At 40.2% G+C, this 25,031-nt stretch overlaps 1 protein-coding gene across 1 annotated transcript; it reads right to left on the reverse strand.

The window, feature by feature from the left end:
- Positions 1-3,693: 3,693 nt before the first annotated feature.
- On the reverse strand, positions 3,694-23,509 carry QRFPR (pyroglutamylated RFamide peptide receptor). Its single transcript, XM_056326775.1, has 6 exons — positions 23,017-23,509; positions 9,664-9,822; positions 8,979-9,040; positions 7,935-8,170; positions 6,292-6,389; positions 3,694-4,285 (listed from the first exon to the last, which is right to left on the reverse strand). The coding sequence occupies exons 1-6, from the start codon at positions 23,354-23,356 to the stop codon at positions 3,882-3,884; spliced, it is 1,299 nt and encodes a 432-aa protein (XP_056182750.1). The 5' UTR covers positions 23,357-23,509; the 3' UTR covers positions 3,694-3,881.
- Between the last annotated feature and the right edge of the window lie 1,522 nt (positions 23,510-25,031).

The raw sequence follows: 25,031 nt of genomic DNA on the forward strand, positions 1-25,031 counted from the left end.
CTCCCTTCAAACAGATCATTTCCCGTGGATACTCTACCAGAGCAAACTAGCTTCAGCTACAGATGGGTTTTTTCTTCTTGACCGAGAACCAGCAACTTGCAAATTCACAGTTGATCTACAAAGATTTTTACATAAACTCATACTGTGAAGACTACGCAGTACTCCTCAAAATGCTAACCGTAATCCAAGGTCTTAAACAACTAGCTGTTCAGCTCTGGAGCTTGCTTTTTATTGGGAATTTGGCTGAGGATGTTCTAAGCCCACACTACCAGACTGAGACACACTGTCCTCTCTGCTACTATTTGCTATCCTTGTTTAGGGAACAATCCAAGCCTACTTGAAAACGGAATGAAACTATAAAACTTCAAATGGACGTCTTGTGGTCTGCACCTAAATGCACCCCTCACTCAATACCACAAATCTTGTGAAAACATTCCCCACACTACAGGGAAAACGCAAGCTCTCCCATTTAGCTGTTCATCGCATTGCGTTAGCCCATACCACCACCAAAAGTCTCCTCAATAAAAACACACTTCCATGTCTATTCATCACAAAAGTATTATAGCCCAGTACTTATTTCAAAAGCTTAAAACTATACCCCCAATGAATCCATCTGATGTCCTCTGAAACTAACCCCTCAAAAAAACAATAAAAGAATCCTGCCAGGAAGAAATCTCACTTAATTTATCCTTTTTTTTTCCCCCATCCCAAAGCATAGGAATTCCGTAGCAGATGCACTGTTACAAACAGTTGCTAAGAGGGTTCACTCCCTTCTACTCACTGTTTTCCAGGTTTATACTCTGATTTCAGTTGAGCAAGACTACACATCTGACACTTTTTCCTGCTCCATTCAAATTTTCAGAGTCTCTGTTCAGTTGAATGTGTCCTTTCACGCTCCTGTCTTCATCCACATGCAAGTTCCTGGCATCATCTTATTGTAACTTAATGGTTTAGAACCTTCCAGCTGAGAGTAAAGTAAGTTTCTTGAAGCTGATCAAAGTCAAAAAAGTAGTGATTCGCAACAAAGATATTAAAAAGAAACTTTTTAAAAGAAGCATTTTTCCTCAAAGAACACAATAGCTCTGATAAATATTCTCACTTCAGGAAAATAAGCATGGTTATCTTTTCTGTTCTCCAGTAAAATCATTAGCCAGAAATTTCTCTGATCAGATTTACCATGCAATTCTACTAATATAAGATGGCAATAAGCAGGCAAGTTGGGAGGACAGCAGGGCTGCTTGCTCCACAGCAGTGCTAGTTTTCACTGGTTTGATGTATTCAGTTACAGCCTGGACTGCCAATTGACCTGATTCAATAGAACAATTTGTTTTGTTAGTTAAATAAAAGTTGATGCTCTGACAGATTAAAAAAAAAAATGGGCAAAATCTTGATTCTGCTTAAGTTAATAAAGGTTTTTCCATTCCCTGCAGCTAGGCCTTCTCACAAGATTATCTGGCTCTGAGAAAACTGTTGTGTCAAAAGTGTACAAATAATAGTTACTATTAGGGACAGTACTAGAGCTGTCTCAAGTACTTTGGTTTATGTTTAATCTAACCACAGCCACATAAATCTGCACTAAAACAACTACCACTTCTCTCCTACCAAGAGACTGGAATTTTTTTTCCCCCTCTTTCACCTCATTCTGCACAGGCCTTTAAATCACATCTCTCAGGATTATAGTAACAGCTGGCACCTGTAAAAGGACCAGAATTTAATCACTGAAGAAGCACATATAAGCTTATATGAATCTTTAAACAGAGAATCAAAGAATTAAGTTTATAGCAGATACTCCCAGTGCAAAACAGCACCAGCAATGCCAAAACCGAATTTTCGTGAAAAAACCTAACACAATACGACAATAGTTACTCCTTGAGATAACATTTTATGAAACCATAGAAGAAACAGGCAAGATGAAACAAAAACATAAGACTTTGAAGTTTTTGCTAAATACTTGTTAAAATCTGTCATTGAAATTAGCGGTGCAAATAAATAAGAAGGATAAAATAAATTGGTTTTCAGTCACAGAATCTGTCAAAAGCCATAGTTTTCATCATTATTATTGTAGTTTTCCTCAGTTGGTGTAATGTTTATCTGGTTAAACAGCCACTAATCCCTATCCTCTAGGGCAGAATACTTTTTGTAAAATAACCCTGTCTAGAAAGATGAAAGACAAGCTAACACGTAAGTGGTCTCCAAAGGAAGACACAGTTGTAGTTGCAGGCAAAAACTGTTGTTGTTGCTTACAGCAAAGGTAATGCACAGGGCCATGTCTGCATGATTGTCTAAAGTGGAACCTGACCTCACTCATGCTGTTTTGTGCAGACCTAGCTCTCCAAAACAGTTATCTCAATTCCTGGCTGTCAGGACAAGTCAGGAATCTTCCCCTATCATTGCATGGGAGTATATCATATAAAATATACATTAACTATATGTAAATAAAGAATATGTCACAAACCAGCTTCAGAATGCCTTATCCAATGGAAATTTGTAAACATTACAGAAGGATCAGATTACTTCCAATTTATAAAAGGCTAATTGAGACTAAGTTTTCATTTACAATGCAAATGTAAAAGCAAATGTAAAAAAATCTTAAAATTTACTGCCAAGGGTCCCTTAGGTGAGGCAAGGGATAACAGAAGAGAGCACTGACATTTCGTAGGCTATTAAAGGAAACCAACCTAACCTCAGCTGGAGTTGCAAATTATGTATTTCCAAGTCTCACTTACGGGATCAGTTCACAGCATACCATACCAGATCACAGTTTTCCCCTAGTCCTACTAGGAGAAGCATCCTTTTACAAGTTTTCAGTTTGACCCACTGAGAGCAAAAATGTTTAGAATTTATATGAATTTCAACCTCGTAGTTTACTGTGAAGCCTAACAATAGCATAACACCGGCCCTGTAGGCCAATTTGAAGATGTAGAGACAGAAAGAATTGTGCATGTTGTCAGAGAAGTGTTTGGCCAAAAGACTGTGCATTCAATTGAAATTCTTCTGTAGAGACCCAACAAGCTCTGGATCTAGCACTTGTATCCCTGCAGAAAACAGCAACACCACATTTTCAACCCAGAAGTCATATATGCAAGCATGACAGTTAAACTCAGTGTTTATAGACCAGACCTGCAGCATCTGCACGCTCTTGTACAGCACTTTTCCAGCTTCTACATTTTTCAGCAAAACGATGCAGTTTACAGGACAGTACACTGGCGTTTCAATTTGTACCCAATAATTAACCTGTAAAAAATGCACATTAATTATGCATGCATTGTTAACTTCTAATATGCTTCCTGTTAATAAAAGTTGAATATGCATGCAACGTTTAAATCTTAGTCTCTTCAGAGTCAAATTCTCACTGGCTCTTTCATATAATTTTTTTCTAAAACAATTGCATGTCAGTTTGCACTTTTCCTGAACTCAGATCTGAGGCTTCTCTGTCCTCAGAGCTGCAAAGAGCAGATCTTACAATGTCAAGACCCATGTCAGATTTGCAATTTGTCCAAAAGAAAGTGCACACTTTCTCCACAGTTCTTGTCTTCTGGCATTCAGCTGTGTATGGTCCAGCAGCATGCCAGCATCCAGACACAAAATAAACAGAGCAAGCAATAGTTGTTTGTTTTACCTAAAGCAGAGGGCAAAAGCCCTAAATTAGCTTAAGAAGAAAAAATATTGTTTCCTGTAAATCATACAGTAATATTGTTTTCCCAAGTTTTACTCCTCATCCTTATAAAATATATTACATTTTCTCAACTGTTACCCCATTATAATAATCCACAAAATATTTTTCCCCTTATTTCAGCATGCAAAGTAGAAAACTATTCTAAATGGCTTGATAGTTATCATATAAAGAGAATGCTTTTTCCATTCTCAAAACCTTTATGACGCTACTGTCCATTTCCTAATGCAGAATGCACAGTAAGCTCAGAGTTGAATACGGCAAGGTGCCTCTTCAAATTCCTTTTTGAAGCTGGCTGATCGCAGAACTTGACTTCAATGTTGCCATCACTGAATGCTTCCCTCCTGGCTTCGTCCAAGTCAATGGGATCTCTCCGAGAAACACTTGCCTTTTGCCGCCTCATAGTAATCCCCAGGTTCCCAAGTTGCCTGGTTGGTGATGCATGTTGTTTGACAATGCAGAAGCAGATTGCAGACAAAAAATTTTTCTTGAAGTTTTCATTCATGAAAGCATACACAATAGGGTTGCAAATAGAATTGAAGAATCCTATAATCTGGACAATTGCAAAAGTCATTTTGACTGTCACATCATCATAGTCCTTTTCAAAATCACCTGGAAAGGAAAAAGGAAATATGCTGTAAGCATCAAATGGCATAAATGCCTACTGCTTAGCCTATTTATATCCAGTCTGGCATTAGAAGCTTTTGTTTGAAATCAAAAAAAAACCTCTCTGGAGGTTCTTAATATTAGCAATAGGGTTTTATCAGCGAGGAACGATCAAGATCTGCCACATGGCCCTGCTTTGCATATAGGTAAATAAGGACAGAGTCATTCAAAAGAGACAATTTATGAGCCAAAAAACTTGTGAAATGGCCAAGCAACAGCAAGCTTCCAGTCTGCTAAGTACTGGCCTTGTTTATTCAAGTTGTTCTTCTGGCTCTGAGTTTCATGTCTGTATTAAATCTGTTAAGTACTTTAACACCAATCCTTGTCTTGTCACTGACCACACACAGCTTCCATCTCTGTGCTGGCACAGATCAGCTCATGGGGGTAAAAATGTATCTTCTTGCTCACATCTCACACTTTTTAAATCACTGAGATCACAGAGGACTGAATACCTTGAATTCCAATACCCAGTGACCAAACTCTCCTGGATAAATACTATAAAGGTTTATATGTCAAGTAAAATAAAGGCCTTGCAGCACCTGAAGTAATTCCTGAATTTGGCAATGAAAAGAAAGCAAACAATTCATGGACCATTACAGACAACCTTAACATGGGACAATTACAACAATTTTAACAGTTACAGCTTCCGACCTTCTGATTCTGACCAGGCATAAACATTGGCTCATCTGACTGGCTGCAGGGCTACTGATTTTTTCTGCTACAACCTTGTTTGTGATAGAAGACAAAGAAATGGCTGGTGCCTTTGGCAAAGTAGCATTCCACAGCTACTGAAAACTTCCTCTTGTTCCTACATAGCCTGCCGCGCAGTCCTGCATGCTATCCCAGTACTCACACAGGAGATGGGAGATGAACAGTGCAAGACTGCAGAGAACATGGCAAATGCAAAAAGCAAAGATAACAAGCACTGAGGGTATTTCCAAGCTAGTATCTAGGCAAGATCACTGAAAAAGTTCAACTGGATTTGTTAGGTATTACCACTATGATGTCCAGTATTTGTATTTCCAATATGCCTACCTCATTAAAACCAGGGCAAGTGAAGGGATAAGTATTTCATAACAGTTTAACTCAAAGCAGTATAACAACTTAAGTGGATGCAAACAGAAGTATTCACACATTGAATTAAGATTAAGTTTGAATTTAAAAGTTCTTGTTCAAGAAGTTTTATAAGAGGTTTTGGAAATAACTTTTACATTCCAGCCAGGTACTTTTGACCTTTTACCAAAGGAGGGTAGCATGACAGACACAGAAAGAAAAAGAATCTACAGAGATTTGCTCACCAATCCAAAAAGTCTTTTTGAGTCTTGTAAGGCACAGCAAACTTCCTTTTCAGGGCTGGATTATGGGCTGTACAAACCCAGTGGCAATGACAACCTCCTTGCTAAAAAGCTTACATTCTAAAAGAACCGGCAGAGAACTTGGGTTCCCTCCCACTCACACTGCACAAAGTTCAGTAGAGTTTACAGCAAGATACAAAGGTTTTATTATTTTTTTTAACTCCGTTAAAACACACAGCAGAGAAGAAATGTGGTTGACAAGTTTATCTCAGATATACGGTATCTCCCAAACACTCCATTAAAGGTCCTTTCCAACCTAAATGAATCCATGATTCTATGATAATAGGTTTTTTGCAATGTTCTTGTTTTCCATGAGCACTGCAGATCTGCCTATCGCTCAGACTTCAGAGTAATTCATCTGTTGTTGGCTATGTATCTCTATTACAAGACAGCGATCCAGGACTTAAAAGCACAACATTAACCTTAGCTAGAAGAAGGTATTATATAGCAGAATGCTACTGCAGCATTAGCTTTTTACAACCTGTTTGTTGTAAAAACAACAAAAAAGTTCCATTATTGTGGGGGAGGGGAACAAACAAAAAAAAACCACAAACACCCAGGAAAGGCTTTATTGTATGACACGTGACAGATACTCACTGTATTCTATCATCATGTGAATCACATGGAAAGGAGCCCAACAGACTGCAAAGAGAAACACCACTGTCACCATCATAACAATTGCTCGCTTCTTCTTCCTGAAATTGCATCAAGACATTCCATACTGAATCACTAAGAATTGACTGGCAGTTAGATGTGTCTCTTGAAGTTAGATCTGTAAATGTGTTCTGATGGTTGCAGATGCAAATAAAACCCTGGAATAACGCTCACAAGTGAAACAGACAATGCAGCATCATATAAATCTAGCACATCAATTAACATCTTTTATTTCTCTCTTTTGGGAAAGCAATGGACTTTGCAGCTGCAGCAAGCAATGACATTAGGAAATCCTGCAAGGCATTTTCACTCTATTCAAGTAGATGCAATTCCAATAGTAAGGGCAGAGGGACACATGAAATTCCATTAATAGCTTAATAAAAACCCAAAACAGTCCCTTCCTAGGTCTGGGAGTACTGACCATACTTGCAGCACCTGATGACACAGAAAGTTTGACAGTAAGTCAAACTGCACCTGCAACATTCAACCTTTGCTGGTAGGTGAAGTGCTAGAGTAAGAGCAAGAAACACACTCCCTGCCTCCACTGTAATACCTCACAAACTCAAGGTATACATGAATTTATTATCATCCCCAAATCGATATAATTCATATAACTACATTTATATATGCCAAGAGGGATCTCACACTTGAGCTGAAGAACTAGCAGTTCACTGGTAGCAGTTACAGGATCCTCTCCCCACTGAGAGTAGCCCAAAAACTGCATGTCACCTAAGTCCTGTGAGACTGCACCCTCTTTCAGTTTTGACTTAAGAGGGTCTCCTTAGGCACTTTGTTAGATAAGTATCTGAGAAACTATCTTTAAGCTGCTTGTCAGTATTCTCCTTACAGCCAATACTTAAGGTGATACTCTCCTCAACAAGCAGAACTGCTAGAGGTTTGTAGCACATCAGGCAACAGATCAAAGATCAATTTGCCAAATGAAAGGAAAAAACATGAGCCAATATTAAGGGTAGCCCGCATTTAGTGCTGAATAGCAAAGTTGATAATCATCGATTTTGCTACCTTTTCAGATAGCACATTACCATCTGGATAGTCTCACACACACACACATCTGAAAACACTCAAAACTCTTTGGAAGCAGTATCAAGTTAAACTACCAAAGTATTTTTTAAATTAATTCAGGTTTTTTTCCCATATGCCAATTTAAGTTGTAACAGGATCAAAAAGGAGTGTTCACAGTCTCAGAATTATATAAAGAACTTTCCATAAAACATGCAGAAATAATGTAGCAGCATTTTCCCCAAGTCATCTTCTAACTCATGGCCTCCATGTGTTAAAAACAAGCATTTCACAATATATAACATGAGATTTATTGAAAGGGCTTGACTTCCAAGGTATGGCTACACTCTACTTTGAAGAAAACAATCTGTGTAAATTGCCTTAAAGTGGCTATCTCAGTGTTAAATAACTAGATAGCTTTAATAATCTGGTCTATGCTTGTAGACTTGCCAACAGATAAGAAAAGACAGATTTTAGGGTGTTTTGCACTGCTCTTCAAAAACTGGTGGGGAAAAATAAAAATCTTTCTAGAAGTCAAAGTTCCAACTGTATTTTACTTTACAAACCTTGATATTTTAGACATTTCACTCCCATGAATGGTTTGAAGAACTGAAGCATCTCCCACTCGTTTCTTAATCCAGAGTTCATAGCCAATTTTAGTGTACAAAAAAAGCATCAACATCAGTGGAAGAAGGAAGAGTATAACAAGAATAAAGGTCGTATATATCTTCTGATAAATTGGACTGGCCCATTCTTCCAAGCAACAAACATACACTTTTTCATACAGAAAGTCATACTTAACCTGTAATAAGTGTAAAGGAGATGAGTCACTACAGTGTTTACCCCAAGTGTAAAAACCAAGCACATTCAAATATTCCTTGCTCTTAATACAACCAAAGCTCAGACAGACTTTTCAAAGTGGCAAAATTCTTCCAACCGGTTTTCCACATCAAGTGTTGGTTGATTCAAGTTGACAAAGAGAGGTCAGGAGATGCTTTGATTTGCACTTCTCCTCAAAACCTTTTTTTTTTTTTAAATGAGGATTTTTCAAAAGACACCTTAGTACACATTCTGCAAGTAAAGATGAGTGTACAGAAATCTCACATATTAGTAACTTTGGAAAAAAAAATTGTTAACATTCAGACTCACAAGCAACAGGTTCCAACCAGTTGTTTGGGTTTTTTTGTTTCCCTCCAAAAGTGTATGGTAGCTCCTTAAACTATAACGGGCAGCTCATTACATTTTAAACTAGGCACAGTTCTTCCACATTTCAGGGAAAGCTATGTCATCCTGAAACCGTAGTCTAAGCCCTACCCTGCCATGTGCCAGTGCACCTGTAAATGAAAAGGAGGCCACAGTGGAAGTCATAGATGCAATTACTGCTCTTTAGCATAATGGTGGAAGGTAGACATGACTAGTCCCTGCTGGTAGTCCTCCCAGTACATGAAGATCCTAATCCTTAGCCTTTCTCATGCTGGCACACAGAACAAAAGCTCCACTTCTCTCAGCTCACTCTCATTTCTTCAGTTTATTCAATTTCATTGCTAAGGTAAAGAAATATCCAGCAAGGACCTAGTTTAAAATTTAAGTTCCCATTTCACCTAACATACCTCAAGCCGTTGCACATGCCACATAGGTGATCCAACAATAAGTGCCAGCAACCAGACTATGCCTGTAAACAAATACATTTTTAAATACTTTGTACAATAAATAGCCCCATAAGTTTTGGATACAAACAGCTTAACAGCTTCACCTTTAAGTCAAGAAAAGCAGACAATTTAAACAAATAACAAAGTTTTTGATATGAAGCATATACTAGTCAACATTCACACCAATAACAGTATGCTCTTTTGTCACCAGTTTTCTTTCTCTCAAACTACCTTCATTTATTGGTATACAAGTGTAAAGGCCACTTAATTCGCACTGTATGTTCTCTTTGTGTTACAAAGGAAAGGCCATTTAAGCTGTTACCTTGCTTTAGCAGTGCTTGTACATTTTGAACAAAGAAATGAAAAAAAAGAAAAAAAAATAAAAGCTTGCCAAAGGTTTATCAGTCTTGGTTACATAAATTTTTGACTTCAGATTCCAAGCCTATTGTCAGGGTTTTAGCTAGTAATTACTGTAAATACAGGCACTATCCTTGAGATATATCTGGTAACATTTATAAAATATCATTAATCCTGCCTCTGAATCACTGGTCATATCAGTGCCTTCTCTCCTGTCATGTCATCTACACCAGCACACTGAAGATTATTTCACCATGCACACAATTACTGGAGATGCCTAAAATCTTACCAAGCATTGTGAAAGCTCTTTTATTGGTGTACTGCCACTTCATTTTTAGTGGATGCACAATTCCCTGGTGTCTTTCCACAGCAATGCAGGTCATTGTAAGAATCTCCGTTACAATAGCAGTGGATTGAACAAACGGTACCATCTTGCAAGTGAAGGCACCTGCAATAGTCAGAAAGTAAAGTATGCAACTGCTGCAGTTCATGAAAAAGCTGTTAATACTGGAGTGAATTAATTAGTCAATACTCAAGTGCTATTGTACAAGAAGAACAGACTAAGATTCTTAGACTTATTTTAACAGCTCAACTGCTAAGTCACCCAAGTTATTCGTCAAATGCAGCTTTCAATAGTCCTTCTTCCATCGTACGCACTACATCTGCAAAACCAAGACTTCTAAGGACATATTAGCTTGCTCTGTATCAGACATTTATTCCTATTTCGCTTCTGACCAAGTCTTCCATCATCTGTTTTCAAATGCGCCAAGTTACAAGGATATTTATTATCTTTTTATCTTGGCATATTACTCTTCAGTTTTATGAAGGTCTTAGTGTTACCTGTTTAAAAGTTTACCTTTTCTGCTGTTGTAAATACATTCCTTCTGCTCATTTAAATACCACTCTATTTGTACACTTCGACATTTAATGCAACATTTTGCCAAGCAATATATAGATAAATATATAGGAGTCCTCTAAGAGGTGTAACATAAGAGAAGTTCAGCTTCATCACCTTTCCGTTCTCCAATTTCCCTCTTTCCTGATTAACACATTATGTTAAAGATGCTGTCCAAATTAAATGCAATTTCCTGCCTGCATTTTCACAGTTCTATAGGTTCCCATTGTATTTATGCACAGCTAGCACAGATCTTCAGAATTCATTACTGCTATAGCTTCCCAAAAGTACATATGCAATCCTTAACATACCATTCTCCATTACTCATCCTCAAGGTCCAACTATCTTAGAAACTGTGGTGTAAATTACTGTCAGAAATCTTATTTTAATGCCTTTCCCAACCTACTTCTCATTTACTCATTTTCCAACCATATTTCTGACCCTAAGATAATTTTGTATGATGGCATTCTCAGTTCCCTCACGTTCTTACAATTTAGTATCAGCTAATCATTTCTGCTACAGCTGGGGTTATTTCCCTTATTTGATCATTAATGATACCTTACCTAAATATAATCTATGAACTCAAAATAGACAAAGGAATATCTAATCCAATCATAAATCAAGCTTTAAGATGCTACAGACACCAGCCACAAAAGCATTAGAAAACAGAAAACAGGATACTATCAAAACTTAATCTTGCCCTCCATGAAGGAAACAAGGAACAGGGAAACTTCTGTCTGCTAGGCCAGACTAAAATCCACTGTAACTTACAAGAAGGAACTGGTTTACTACTGGTCTTACCAATTCTAGCTGCCCCCAAAAAAATCACTTTTTATGTAGCTCTAAAAAGGTAAGGAGAGGGCAAGGGGCAAAGGATGGAAGTCAAGTACATACTCAACACCAGCAACACCGTGGATGTGCACAGAGATCTGGCTTAAAACAATAAAAATGCACCATGCAGCCCAATTTCAAGTTACTTGAATGAAATCTTAGCATAGTCAGTAGGAACTGCATGGAAGAAGGTACACTGGGCTGCAGATCTGTTTCTCACAGGGTATGTGTTTTTCCAGGGTCTCAGGAAGAGCAAGACTTGATATCTTGTATCAACAGCAATTTATGCAATAAAATTCCCCCCGCTTCCTCCTTGGCTTCAGTAAGCACAAAGTAAAAACCCTTATGAAATATGGCCGACATCTTATTAACTCAGCATCTCAGCAGTTTCTCAGTACACCACACATGCAAGCACTAGACCCACTCAAGTGAAATTTACAGTCCTTCAACCAGTGTGTTGAAACTTCCTGTAGTAAGATAACAAAAAGCAAGCTCAAATCGTATCTCTGCACATGGCAGATGGTGAGTACAACCAAAGAGGCGGCTACGGCGCACAATCTCTGCCCACTTCTGAAAATCAGCTTACTGCCATGAGTAAACAGAGCTAAAATGATCTTCAGCCAAATCCAAATCCTCCTTGGAATCAAAAGGAGAGTTTCCACTGTTGGTTTCAAGTGCTTTGCTTTGCAGACTAAGTTACAAGCGACTCCTGATACAAATAACATGAACAGAAAAGCAAAATTTGTATATGAAACAAATGCTTAAGTTCCTATTTCACTAAAGAAATGAGCTGAAGTTTGAGTGCTGGAGCTGTGGCAAAAGAAACCCTGATCAAATTTAGTCCACTTGAACTACAATCCATTACAGGGGTTTACCTGTAATGCACTACACCTTCACTTAAGTCCCAGCATCCCAGGGTATTCTTAGGAAGAAAAGAAATATCACACTATTACTCAAGTAACAAATGAGGCAACCTGAAATTAGTATTTCAGAATAGTAGAAAGCTCAGAGTGAATACTGGTTATTCCAAGGATATTCTGAAACAGAACATTAGACAGAACAGATTACTGAAAGGACTTCAGAAGTCCTTTATGAAAGGCCAACCATCATTTTATTCATTGGGATTTAGCTGCCTAATGTCCAAAGGGTTGATTCTATTGCCCTGCTCCTTCAGATACTTCCAGGGTACAGGTTCCCAGCATGGCCTCACGGAGTTGTCTCAGTCAGTCTTGGCAAGCACAAAAGAGAATTAAGAGAACCGTGGAACAACACTGGTTGGAAACAAACTCGAGATCTTTGATCTAACCTCATGGCAGGATCCACAATCAAGCCAGATCAAACCAGATGCAGCCCAGAGGATCCAGATCTTGAAGACCTCCAAGGCCAAAGACAGCACAGCCTTCCCTGGGTAAGCCTCTTCCTCTGCTTGACTGTCCTCACATGGAAAAATGTTTTCCTTATATTCTGACTTTCTTGTTTCAGTTGAAACATTTTACCTCTTTTCCTCCTGCCATGCACTGCTGAGAAGAGCCTGGGTTCATCTTCTCAGTAACCTTCCAGTATGCAATGCAAAATGCTGCTAGGTTGCCCCAAAACTGTCTCTTCTCCAGGCTCAACAAGCTCCATTCTGTCAGCTTTTCCACCCATATAGGGCAGCTGCTCCCACACTTGACATCTGGATGGCCCTCTGCTGAACCAGTTTATCAATATCCTTCTTGTACTGTGGGTCCAAAACTGGACGCCGTATTCTGGACACTAAACACAACCTTGCCTGTGAGACTCTATTTAACAGGCAAAGTAGGTTTTACTACATCTAAGCCTTCCCAAAACAGAGATAATGCACTTCCTCCTTCCCTTAAATTGATCACATGCTATAATCACTGAACAAGGGAAGTGTGTAGAAGGGGGCCTCAAATCCAGGGTCTCCAACCCTGAGGAGAAAGCCATACTGTTAGGGCCCCACCTCCAGGACCACCCTCTGAAATGAGCCATCTCACAAGAATACTTAAGGATTTTCACATCCAGGAAAAAAAAAAACCAACCTCACACAATACCTGCAAACTTGCATACTCACTACTAGGGAAAGAGGTAGTGAGGTCTAGTCCCCGATCCAATAATGCATGCACATTTCACTTAATATTTAACCCATTTGTGTAAAAAAAACCTTCACCTGCAACAAGAAGAAACTGATGCAACCTCATTCTTGAGTGCCTGTTAGTTAAAAAATTCCCTTCTGGAACAGCTGAGGGAAAAAAAGCCAATTTTTACTATAAGGAAGACATATTAAGTTGGGGGGGGGGATTTAAATTCTGTTACTGTATCTATCATAGTTTAGACAGTGAAATTAAAGACAGAGAGGCAAAAACCAGACCTGTATACATGTATCACTACATTTTACACATCGAGTCTATTCTTCACGTGTTTGTGTTCAGACTTATGACAGAGTGGCAAAATTTTAAAGAATATAGTAGTTCATGCTTTTTTCCTAATCACGCTGATAAAAGCACAGAGTTTAGAACATGGTTTGGAGGTAACATTATGTAACAGCTAGTATTATCCAACTCTTCACTAACATTCACTAACATAACTGCTAGATAATCCGGTTATTTGTATCAGGTGCTATGTCCTTGTCATTATATACTCACCTATAATAAATCAACATTGGATTAAGAATACAATGAAGTTCTTTATCTCCCAATCAATCTGAAAATAAGAATGGATTTGCTTTTTATCTTCATGATAAAAGCACTTGAATGGTTTTATTTTATTATTTACTTATTTTTAAACAACATATTCTTCAAAGCATATTTTCAGATCCTATCTAAAGAGGACAACTAGTAAAGAAGTAACATACAAAAGTAAAGAATAAAACCCCACTTCAGTGAGTTTCAGTCAGGATTATTTAAATCTCACTCCTTAGAGTCTTTTTGGAGTCCTTAAGCTAATCACTATTTGAATAAAGGAAGAATTTGCCAAAGAAAGAACTTCAATTTAATGGAGGAAGGAAGGTAATGTGAACTCTATGCACACTGAAGTAATGCTGAAAAAGCAAAAAGGGTTTAAGAGAATTTTTTAAATACAATGTTTAAAAGTTCTCTTGAGACAGACCAATCATCAACATAAACCTACAGCTGCTGTCAAGAAAACACCAACCCAAATTGCAATAATCAGACTAGAAGAGGCAAGTAGCCTTTGATAAGGAAGAAAGCAATTGGACTTATTTGTCTTTCAAAGGTGAGAAACAGAAGCAGCAGGGAAGTATGCACTCCACTTCAAAGCTAAAAAAAAAAAAAAAGAGGTAAGAAAGGACGATATCTACTTGCTTCGAATAAATCTGATATGTCAGTTACAACAGTACATTCACTGCCTACAGGTAACTGCTGAAAACAATGCTGTCCTCTTGCACTTCAGTTACACTGCAACGCCCATCCAGCAACTTCATCATCGTTAGTAAATGACAACTATATAATAAATTACGTTAGAAAATAGTGATTGATTAAGTTTCCCTAAGGGGAAAAAAAAACACCTTATGACATGCATATATATAAAATATCCTCTTACTTATCAAAAAGTAGTCTTCTAACTTGTAAAAGAACTATATTTAATTAAACAGACACCTCACATTTTAATCATTAACTGGCAAAATGAAACCCCTTTCTAGAAAAATAGCTATGAAGTTGTCCTGGTTTCAGCTGAGATGGAGTTAATTATCTTCTTAGGAGCTACTATGGTGCTGTGTTTTGGCTTTGATGTGAGACTTTTCAGTTCCTTGGGCCTTGTTAGCAAAAAGGGTGGAGGGGCTCAAGGAACTGGGAGGGGACAGAGTCAGGTCTGCTGACCCAAACTAGCCAAAGAGGTACTCCAGACCATGGGACATCATGCCAGGTATATATACCTGGGGGGTTGGCGGGGTGGGCAAATCGTTTCTGGGGGACTGACTGGGCATTGGTTGGCAGGTGGTGAGCAGCTGAATTGTGCCTCACTAGCTTCTTTCTTCCTTTCCCTCTGGATTTTATTCTTTTCTTCCCCCTTTTCATTATATACTGTTATTGTCATTGTTGTTACTATTGTTCTTTCATTTTTATTCTATTATTAAATTGTTCTTATCCCAACTCCCGAGTTTTACATTCCTTTCCAACTTTCCTCCACACCCCTCTGAGTGAGGGGGGAGTGAGCAGGTGTCTGTGTGGTACTTAATTACCAGCTGGGTTAAGCCACAACAGAAGTGCAGATTCCAAACAACATTAAAATGTATATATACCCATGTTACCTAGCTGCTGATTTAAATCATTAATTACTAAAGCCACCTTCACTATCAAGTGAAGGAATTTAAAAGCTTAGTCACTTCTTTCCGAGGTGACCATCTTGTTCTGTTATTACTAATTCTTTATCTTAAATCCCTACAGCCTTTAAATCACTGAAAACAAATCAAAATCATTATTTGCCTCTTCTTTAAATGATGAGAAGTACAACAAAAGCAGACAAAAAAGCATGCACCAGAATCATTATTTGCCTCTTCCTTCAATGGAGTGCAATAAAAGTGGGGAAAAGCATGCAAAAAAGCAGACACCAGAATCATTATTTGCCTCTTCTTTCAATGAAGAGTGCAATAAAAGCAGGGAAAAAAAGCACGCAAAAAAAGGCAGGCAAATTGTACAGTTCCAGCAGGATTTGGCCACAGCCCACCTAACACAACCGTATGCTCCTGATCAGTCACCCACTCTTAGAAGAGAAGTCAGTCTATGTGGACTACTCTGCTTCCCTATGTATTACTGTTCATTGATCCAATTTACATTTCTTCCCTCAGGTTTCACAACAGATCACCTGGTAAATACAACATACAGGATTGCAAAGCAAGAGCAGACTTCAAAAAAGAAAATCCTCTTCTACTGCCTGCTTATGCATCCCATCCTGGACTTAACCAGCCATTTTGAGAACAGAAGACATTCCCCTCGTCCCTAAATCAGAATCGGGACATAATTATAAAAATCCAGGATTAATGCAGTCGCTGACTTACCCTTGAAAACAATGTTCAGCTTGATTCATGTGAAAAGCCCGGCTAGATAGATCCTCAAACTGAAGTTTAAATTCTTGAGCCTGACTCCAAAATTTGTTTGGACACCAGCTACCTGAGGTCATTAACGACCATTAAATGAGCCAAACTAGAAAGAGGGAGCTTTGGGAAAATGGGGCTGCTTTCTGCTTCCCAATGCAAAACACACAGCTAGACTTATTCCAGGTCTTTGGGACACCCAGGACATTTTTATACCATACTGCAGAAAATACGTAACAGCTATGTAATGCCTTCAAATGCAGAGCTAAACACAGCTCCAGTACATTACGCATTCTGAGACGACTTCGGCACTGAACTCTTCTTGTTCTAAAACAAGACTGAAGTGTTCCTAGTGTCTCTTTCTCAGATTCTGGTTCTTCTGGGTTTCCCCCCCTCTTTTTTTTTTTTGGCTGTAGCTATATTGAATCTTTCAGAACAGAATTTTGCTTAATTACTTTATAGCTTGCAAAAGAAGTTTCAGGCATCCACTATGCCTAATATCAGAAAGAATCCAATCCATATTTTTTCAGAATTTCTAAATTCTAAACCTCTAAAGACTGTTTAACAATATTTTTTTTCTTGAAAAGACTTGCTGAAAAATTATCTCCTTTTTTGCCTGCTCATTTTTCACTTACATACCTCCTGTCCAGAAACAGCTGACTTCTTTGAATATTTTAAATAATAACAATACCTTACCTAATATCTTAAATATTTTTATTATGTATATTTTAATTATTAATTTTAAATGTTTAACCTTCTACAAGCTAAGGCTTTCAGCAAAGACTTCAAACAGACTGTTAGCAAAGACAACACTGCAGGATTTAATACTGACCACTTCCAATTGGGAAAGAAAATTATTTGCACAGGAACACTGGGAATGAAAATAACTAATTGCTTCCCTTTTTCAAGAAGCTAAGATGTTCCCAGAAATATTCCTTATGCACTGCTAAAAACTGCAAAGATTATTCAAGCAACGCTTAGTTTTCCCCAATGATAACACATTCAGAAGGCTGCAAATATAAATGGTATTCACTTAAACAATTCCTCATGCCTTCATTATCAGATGTTGTGGCTGTAACTATGATTTAGACATTTCATTACCCATTTAAAAGATGGGGTTTTCTTTATTACGGTAACAAAGGCAAAATCCTGAAACGATTCTCTGATAAAAGGTAAATTGCTCCTTCTTCTGTTCCATGTTGTTGGCCAAGCCCTTGCACTACAATCTCTATCACAGCTTGTAAACCAGTTCTCTCCAGTTCACATGATGCAAGTAAGTTAAGATTTCTTATAACTTCTGGGCAGAAAATAAGTCAGTCATCATTACAGAGATGATAACCTTAAGGGCCTTTCATACCTGGGCAATGCTTGTTTTATATAGATTCTCAGGTATACAGGCATTTTGCATCCTTAGGAGTTTACTATCCATGATGCACAAGTCTCTCACATGTTACCTATACAGGATAAAGAACATTATACATACGCTTGCCCAGAAAAAGACACGAGTGTAGCACTTGAGAGTAGACTTGTGGTAGTTTAAGTCTGTTCATGGTCAACTAAAACAGCTGAGATAAAATGGCATGGCATGAGCCCACACACCTCAAATAGCCTATAGTTTATTCACTGATGCCAGATGGAGTCCAACTATTCCCTCTACCCTGCAATTTGAAATCATGGACCACACACCTTGGGCTAGCTGACCTAGGTATTCCACACTGTGTACCCTTCTTCTCCCTTCCCTCCAAGGCTCACATGCAGCTTCAGTGGCTTTGTAAATCCATGGGCAGAGAAACAGGCACCACAGTCTTCAGGCAAACGTGGATCAGCAGCTTATTTCAAAATGCAGCCATTGGTGAGCAAAACCAAATACAGGCACGCAAAGATGCAGAATAGCTGTGTAGCAAAGTACCGCTACTAGAACACAAAACTACTGCAGTAAACTACTGTCTGCCTTTGTGGTACAATCAACAAGTAGTACAGCTGGATTTTCGGCAGGGATACAGATCAAAGACCCTGAACTCTTCTCAAGAGACACTGACCAGCAGGGAGCAGAACAGGGCAAGGCAAGCACATTCCCAATTCACTCAATGCAAGGCAGAGAATGCCAGGTATTTGTACCAAGCAAAAGCACATAATAACCACTTCATATGAAACCAATCTACCTGCATCCTAAAACTTGCTTTATTTCTTTGCCTGACTAATGCAACAGCAAATATTTCACATCAGTCATTGTGTTTAATATTTACACTAATTAACGATATGCACAACTTGAAGAAATTCCCCATGCAGAATATGTCAGTACTTGTTGTTTTGCTGCTTTTAAGCAAAACACCCTGCCAACATATTATATATATATATATATATATATATATAAAAAACCCTAAGCCTATTATTTCCTTTACTGAGGCATTCACTGTAAAACCCCTTCTCAAACCGTCTTCATACAGGATTTTACTCCTGCCTCTACTCATAAGCAAACACCCCAAAATACCCAATAGCGGAGCATGGAGAATGAAGGGAAGGCAAGCTTTCACCAAGACAGAACTACAAAATCACCCTGCTCTTAACACAAGCAGATCAATCCCAAGACACAACTTCTCACACTGCAGGAGGCAAACGAAAAGCACTCATGTCCCTGACCCGGTTTACAGCAAGACTAGACAATTTAAATTGGAAAGCTAGAAAAAAGCTTAAAAATTGAACATTCAAATAACTGGATCTCTCCCATCAGCTTTACCATCTAGTATTAACCCTAACAGCACGTCAGCAGTTTGAGAGTATTTGGAAACTTTTCATTATCAAAGAACATTCCAGAAGGGAGTCAGAGTGAAGAAGTTTCTAATGTCACACTGAAGAGATCAGAGGTATCCAGGAATATCAGACACAAAAGGCCCAGTGATTTCCATCACTAAGTGATGTACAGAAGACCCACCCCTCTCCTGAATGGCAGCTGGAGGTGAGACAAGATATGGGAGGGCATCTCAAATGCTGCTGTTGGTTCAGTGATGCCTCAGATGACTCACTACTCTATGACAAGAAAAGCCACCAAGTGATACCTGTCTTGAGAATACACATTCTAACTGTTAAAACACAAAATTCACAAGGAAAATGAAGCATAGTGCTAGATGAGGTTACAGTAGACCTTTTGCCAAGGCTGTTGTATTACGCAACATCAAAAGTAATTCTCCAGTAGCTGCTTCAGGCAGTTCTGTAAAGATAACACTGTTATTCAGCTAACTAAGCAATGTCAGAAAATAAAGCAATTCCTGTAATATCTGCTCCAGAGACAAAAGCCCAAATGTATCTGTAACAGCACTGTCATCATTATGACAATGAGACTACTACTGCTGCCTCTTACCTACCATCACAAAAGCAAAACCTCAGCTGCTTCAGTCTGCACCACGACCTTAGCTGTATGCATCGATTTGCCCCTTATTCAAGTTCCCGTTTTATCTTCCTCTCAACAATAAATGTGATCCCAGTGACCATTTATGCCAAAGCCACAATCTTCATTTTTTTCCACAGTATCTTCCACGTTATAAAGATTAACTTGAAGGACTTTCAATAAAAGTTCCCATAGAAATTACAGACATTTTAGTTGCAAAGTATAAAGTAAAAAATTAAATCATATACTATCACTATAAGTCTCACATAGCTATACAGATTCTTAAAGAGATCGAAGAATCAAAAGTGTGACCCATTCACTCATTTTTAGTCAATACAGTGCTGCTCCCAGTTGCTACCTATGTAGAACTCGCAGGTCTGTTTTAATGTTGCATAATTACCAGGCAAAGTGCAGCACACACAGTTTCTTGAAACTGCAGTTGCTAAACTGTAGGTGAAATGAAAATGTATTAATCAATATACTGTGGAAAAAGTCATGCCAGTGCTTTCTTTAGTTTTTCCCCATCTCTGTCAGAATTTCTGATAGGTGTACTGCAGTGAACCTGAGGAATCTTCAGTTTCTAAGGAATTCTAACAAACACTATCTATTAGGTGAACCACTTTACCATCCACCAGTTCAATTACTCTGTGTCACCAGCTATCAACATTCTCCTTGGAGTCCTATTGTAAACTATGTACACCTGGAACCCTTCGGAGTGAAACTGTTTCACCCTTCACTTTAGGAGGACCAAAATGGTATGTAGTCCTTTCTGATAGCAGCCCATATTGTCTTAAAAGACAACAGCTACTCTAAAACTGTGGCTAGTCTTATGATTTCTATGTTCTCCTTCTACAGTCTAGAGTGTTTGCAATTTTGCCCTCACCTCTCCCATTCTGCTGTGGGTTTCTGAAGAGGAAAAAGAAGAGAAAGAAACACAAACACACACATACAAGCATGGAAGTAACAAACCAGTTCCAAATCAAAGGCAAGTACAAAACATGCACATCTCGGTTCACATCACCTACTACAGAAGCTTGTTTTAGTGATGCAAGTGCAAATCAATCAAGATGTTAAATGACTAAATGCTCAGAAATGCAAAGGTATTTCTCTAGCATCAAGTGTCTCAGGATGCACCACTCTTTCCGGCAAGGATATATTACATAAGTCTAATCACCTTTTATTTAACAGAGTTGGAGCTTGCACAACTCAGAGATGATGCATTAAGGTGGATGAGAATAAGCTTTTTCAGACTACAAAACAAAAAACAAAAGGAAAATTAAACCAGTAAAGCCAACAAGGACAAGGCTCCTTCCAGATTGTCATGCTCCAATTTCCAGTACAACTATAATCACTATTCACACTTCACAGTGCGAGCCTCAGGAATCAGATACCTTTGGGATACCAACAGTTTACATCCCATTTGTTTTCCTGAATTTTGCTTCACACCCCACACCCCCAACAGTGAAGGGTAACACCCATCAATTATGTTACTTATCATGTCCTCCCAGTACCCTGTTAAAGGGAATTTTGTTACCAGGACCATAAAGGCTGCTATCAAAGTCAACAGGATGTATTGTACTGAAGATGCTCTAGCACAGCAAAGAGAGTAGACAAAAAGTACAGTAAAATCCACAAAACAGTATACTTTAAAGTATGCAGCTACTGAATATCTGAAGGTATTTGTCACAACTATGCTATCTTTTACACTCACGACTTCCAAAATTGACTTGTCAAGTGTCTTCAGTAACAAAAGGTAAATGGAAACATACTGTTTCCCTGTACTGTTCCACATGCCTGTGCCACATCTGCCGTAATTCACCTCAGAAGGCTTCATCTCGCCCCACTTTTAGTTGATTCTGGTCATACGTGCAGTCAAGCTGACAGACCAGGGTCTTCCTTAGGAATGAGAAGAATCACCCCTCTTTAGGGAAAGCTACTCAATTCAGTCCTCTCCCCTTCATGTGGGATCTCTTGACACTCCCAGTAATCTTCTGCTGTATTCCTTGAGGAAGGAGAACCAAAACTACCACAGTCAAAAAGAAGGCATAGCAGTATAGCTATCAATTTACTCCATTATTTTTATTTACATATCCTTATTAGTTTTGGGGTTCAACATCTGTACTGTCTTAGAACAGTGGTTACCTCCCCCAAAAGGCAACTTGTAAGAAAATGGAACAGTTGTCCTTACTGTCAGCAGTCCCTGCAGTTTTATATTCATCACAGTAAGTTCTGGTTTTCAGACAAAAATAAAGCCATTTCTCACAGGGTTAGGTATCCATGTGCTTTTCAAGTCTCCTCTGATGTGTCTATTCCCAGCCTGCATTCCAGTCCATTGGATGTACTGGAATTCTCCATTTTCTGAGGGTAACCTTCACTATCTTCCAACAACTAAAGCACTGGAAGCCTTGGAAATTGAAACATAACTGTGTCACTTTATGAACACCTTTTCTGTTTACACTGAAATATTCTGAAAAATATTTTCATTTGTGGTTGTACAAGATGCTGTCTGCTACTTGCTGCAAAACCATCCCTTTTTCCACTTATAATTGCGAAACACTGTTTTAAGACCAAGAAAAAGAAAATAAATACCATTTGCAGTGTTACTTCACCTATGTCTTCTTCTTACTTTATTACCTTGGAGCTGGGATGCACAACAAAGAAAAAGCTAATAATACGTTCCAGGCATCAGGGAGGTGCTGTCTAAAGGTCTTTCACATCAACAGGAATACAACACAATTTGCAAGATACAGGCATATCTTGAAATTAATGCATCCTTTCAACATAAATTCTGTGTGTTCCCTCACTCCTTTATTTCACAAAGGATGCATTCTTTCTACTCACAACAGGTTAAAGAGGCCTGACTCCGAGTCGACTGCTGTCAGAGGAACCCGAGGTGAATAGAATGGCATTTCACTAGCCAGACAGCTTCTGTTACTTAGAAAACCAGAGAAGGTACTGCGAAAAGACCTCAACACCACCTGACATACCATTCCTCACACATACTGCAACTTGTAGCGAATTCACAGAATACACGTATGAAAGCACACTGGGTTTAACATAACCTGAATGAGTGGTATAGCCACTATTTAGCCCTGCGGAAAAGCAGCTGACTTTTCAAGTTTTCGCCGACGAGTTTAAGCCCTTAAGCGAGTAGGAAGAGCTCCGCAGGGCAGCGCAGAAATAACGCGGCCCTGAGGGAGGACAGCGGCCCCTCACAGCGGGGCGGATGCGCCGCTCCCCCTCAGCGCGGGGCCGGCCCCGAGGGCCAAGGCTGCCCGGCGCTCACCGCGGGGACATTCACACCCCTCGGGCTCCCCCAGCGCGGGCGGGAGGGAGACGGGGTCCCTCACGGGGGACGCTGGCCACAAGCACGGCCCTACCGCCGCGCATCACCGGCCGCCCCCCCCCCCACAGCGTCACCTCCCTCCAGCGGCCGCCGAGCCTCCGCCGGCCCGGGACTGCCCGCCCCGGCACCCACCGCCGAGCCAGTTAGAGGAGATGTTCTGCAACATGGTGAAGGGGACGCAGAAGAAGGCGATGAGGAGGTCGCTGAGCGCCAGGGAGCAAATGAAGATGTTGGTGACGGTCCTCATGGCTTTGCTGCGGGTCACCACGTAGAGCACCAGGCAGTTGCCGAAGAGCGCCAGGGCGAAGATGAGCACGCAGATGAGGACGAAGGCCACCTTGGTGCGCCCCGGCAACTCCGGGATGTACACCAGCGGCTGCAGCCCGTAGAGGGCGATGAACTGCTCCCGCGTCACGTTGTTGTCCCGCAGGAGCTGCGCGAACTGCTCCGGGGTGATGTTCAGGGACCGCATGGCGCCGTCCTTCTCAGTCCCCTCAGCGCCGCCGCCCGCGCCCCGCCATCACCAGCCCACCGTCCCTCCGGCACTCTGCCGGGGCGCGGGCGGACCGGGCCCGGCGCGCGGCAGCGGAGGCGCGCGGAGCCGCAACAGCCCGCGGGGGACGAAGCGGCGGCAAACTTCGACACGGCGGCGCCGCCCGCCGTATCCAGCGAGCCCCGGGCGGGGGGGCGGCAGCCAATGAGCTCGCAGCGCGGGAACGCCCCGGCCACGCCGCCGTGGAGCGGCTCCGCGCCTGAGGGAGCGGCTGGCGCCCCGCGCTGCCCGGCGGCAGGTGGCTGTCGTTCGCCGCGCGTCTCCCCAGCCGCGGCTCGAAATGCCCAAGGTGGGGGCTAAGACTACCGAACCATCCTCTCCTCAGGTTTGGATCAGGCTGAGAGGGAAATGAAAGAGATTGTGTAGTAGATACATGGTTGCCTGCACGGAGGGACGTTCGTGCCACACGCTGGTCTGTGCCCAGGCCAAACGAGGCAACAGGGGGGGTTATCTGCCCTTCCAGCCCTCATCTGTGCCAATGCTGCTGCAGGCCTTCACGTGATGATGAACCAAAGCTCAACATAGAAAAAAAAAAAAGTAATTTTCCAAACTTTTGGCCATTGAGCTCAAGAGCCCAAGAGGCTCCAGAAGATTCCTTTCCCAGGCAGACATTCACCAGCAGTATAACTGCTGTTGCTGGAGGAGGCTTGTCAGAATCCCATCCCACTCAACCTAGCTGGCTAGGCTACTTAGGTAAGGTTATATACACTACTAATGTTACTGAAAAATCAGAGACAAAACCCTCTAATTCTCGTTTTGGCATGTTAGAAAGCAGGCATTCTCTATTTTCGGCACCAGATGCACGGGGGTAAATTCTGCCCAATGTGCATACTTTGTTCACTGTTTATCTTTGTATGGTTGATCTATACATATTAATAAAATTTCTGAGAAACTATTAATGTATTCATTACAGTTCCAAGAACTACTTGTATCTACACTCTTACTACACATGTGGGGCTTAATGGGTCAGGGATCCCCTGACGGTCACTTGGGACATCTTCATCCTTTCTTCATCCTCTTCTTTGTCATCTCCTCTTCTCATCCTTTACATGACCTTTTCCTCTTCTGGCCCTGTTTCAGCACTCTTGGCTTGTGACTTGATTTCGGAGCAGTTCTTATGTACTTAGCAGCTAAACCATACAATGCAGTGTTCTACTAGTAGCTAAACTACATACTAGAGCATTGTACCGTTCAGCAATGTCATGGATACATTAATTGCAACATTTACCATTAAGCACACTGGTGAAATTCCTCCGGTATTAATAAGGTATGCTTAGCTAGCTGCAACAGTAATCAAGAAAATGCCATTGCAGTTTAAGTGTGGATAATAATGGGAGTTAGGGTCTAACAGCAAGGTCACGTTGAAAATATGCATTGATTTGGCTTCCATCCTGTTTTAAATTGCTTAGTACAGCTTTCTCACTAGTGTAGGTATACCCTCTTTGTACCATATGAAAATATATTTAACAGCAACAACTTGTTCTTAATCTGTCACGATAATAAATTATTGAAAAAGATCCAAAGAAGGCAATAACAATGTAGAAAATTGTTCTAGCAACACTGCCTCCTCCCCACAGTGATAGGTGTTTCCTAA

This window comes from Falco biarmicus, chromosome 1 (genome assembly GCF_023638135.1).
Source record: "Falco biarmicus isolate bFalBia1 chromosome 1, bFalBia1.pri, whole genome shotgun sequence".
Lineage (NCBI taxonomy): Eukaryota > Metazoa > Chordata > Aves > Falconiformes > Falconidae > Falco > Falco biarmicus.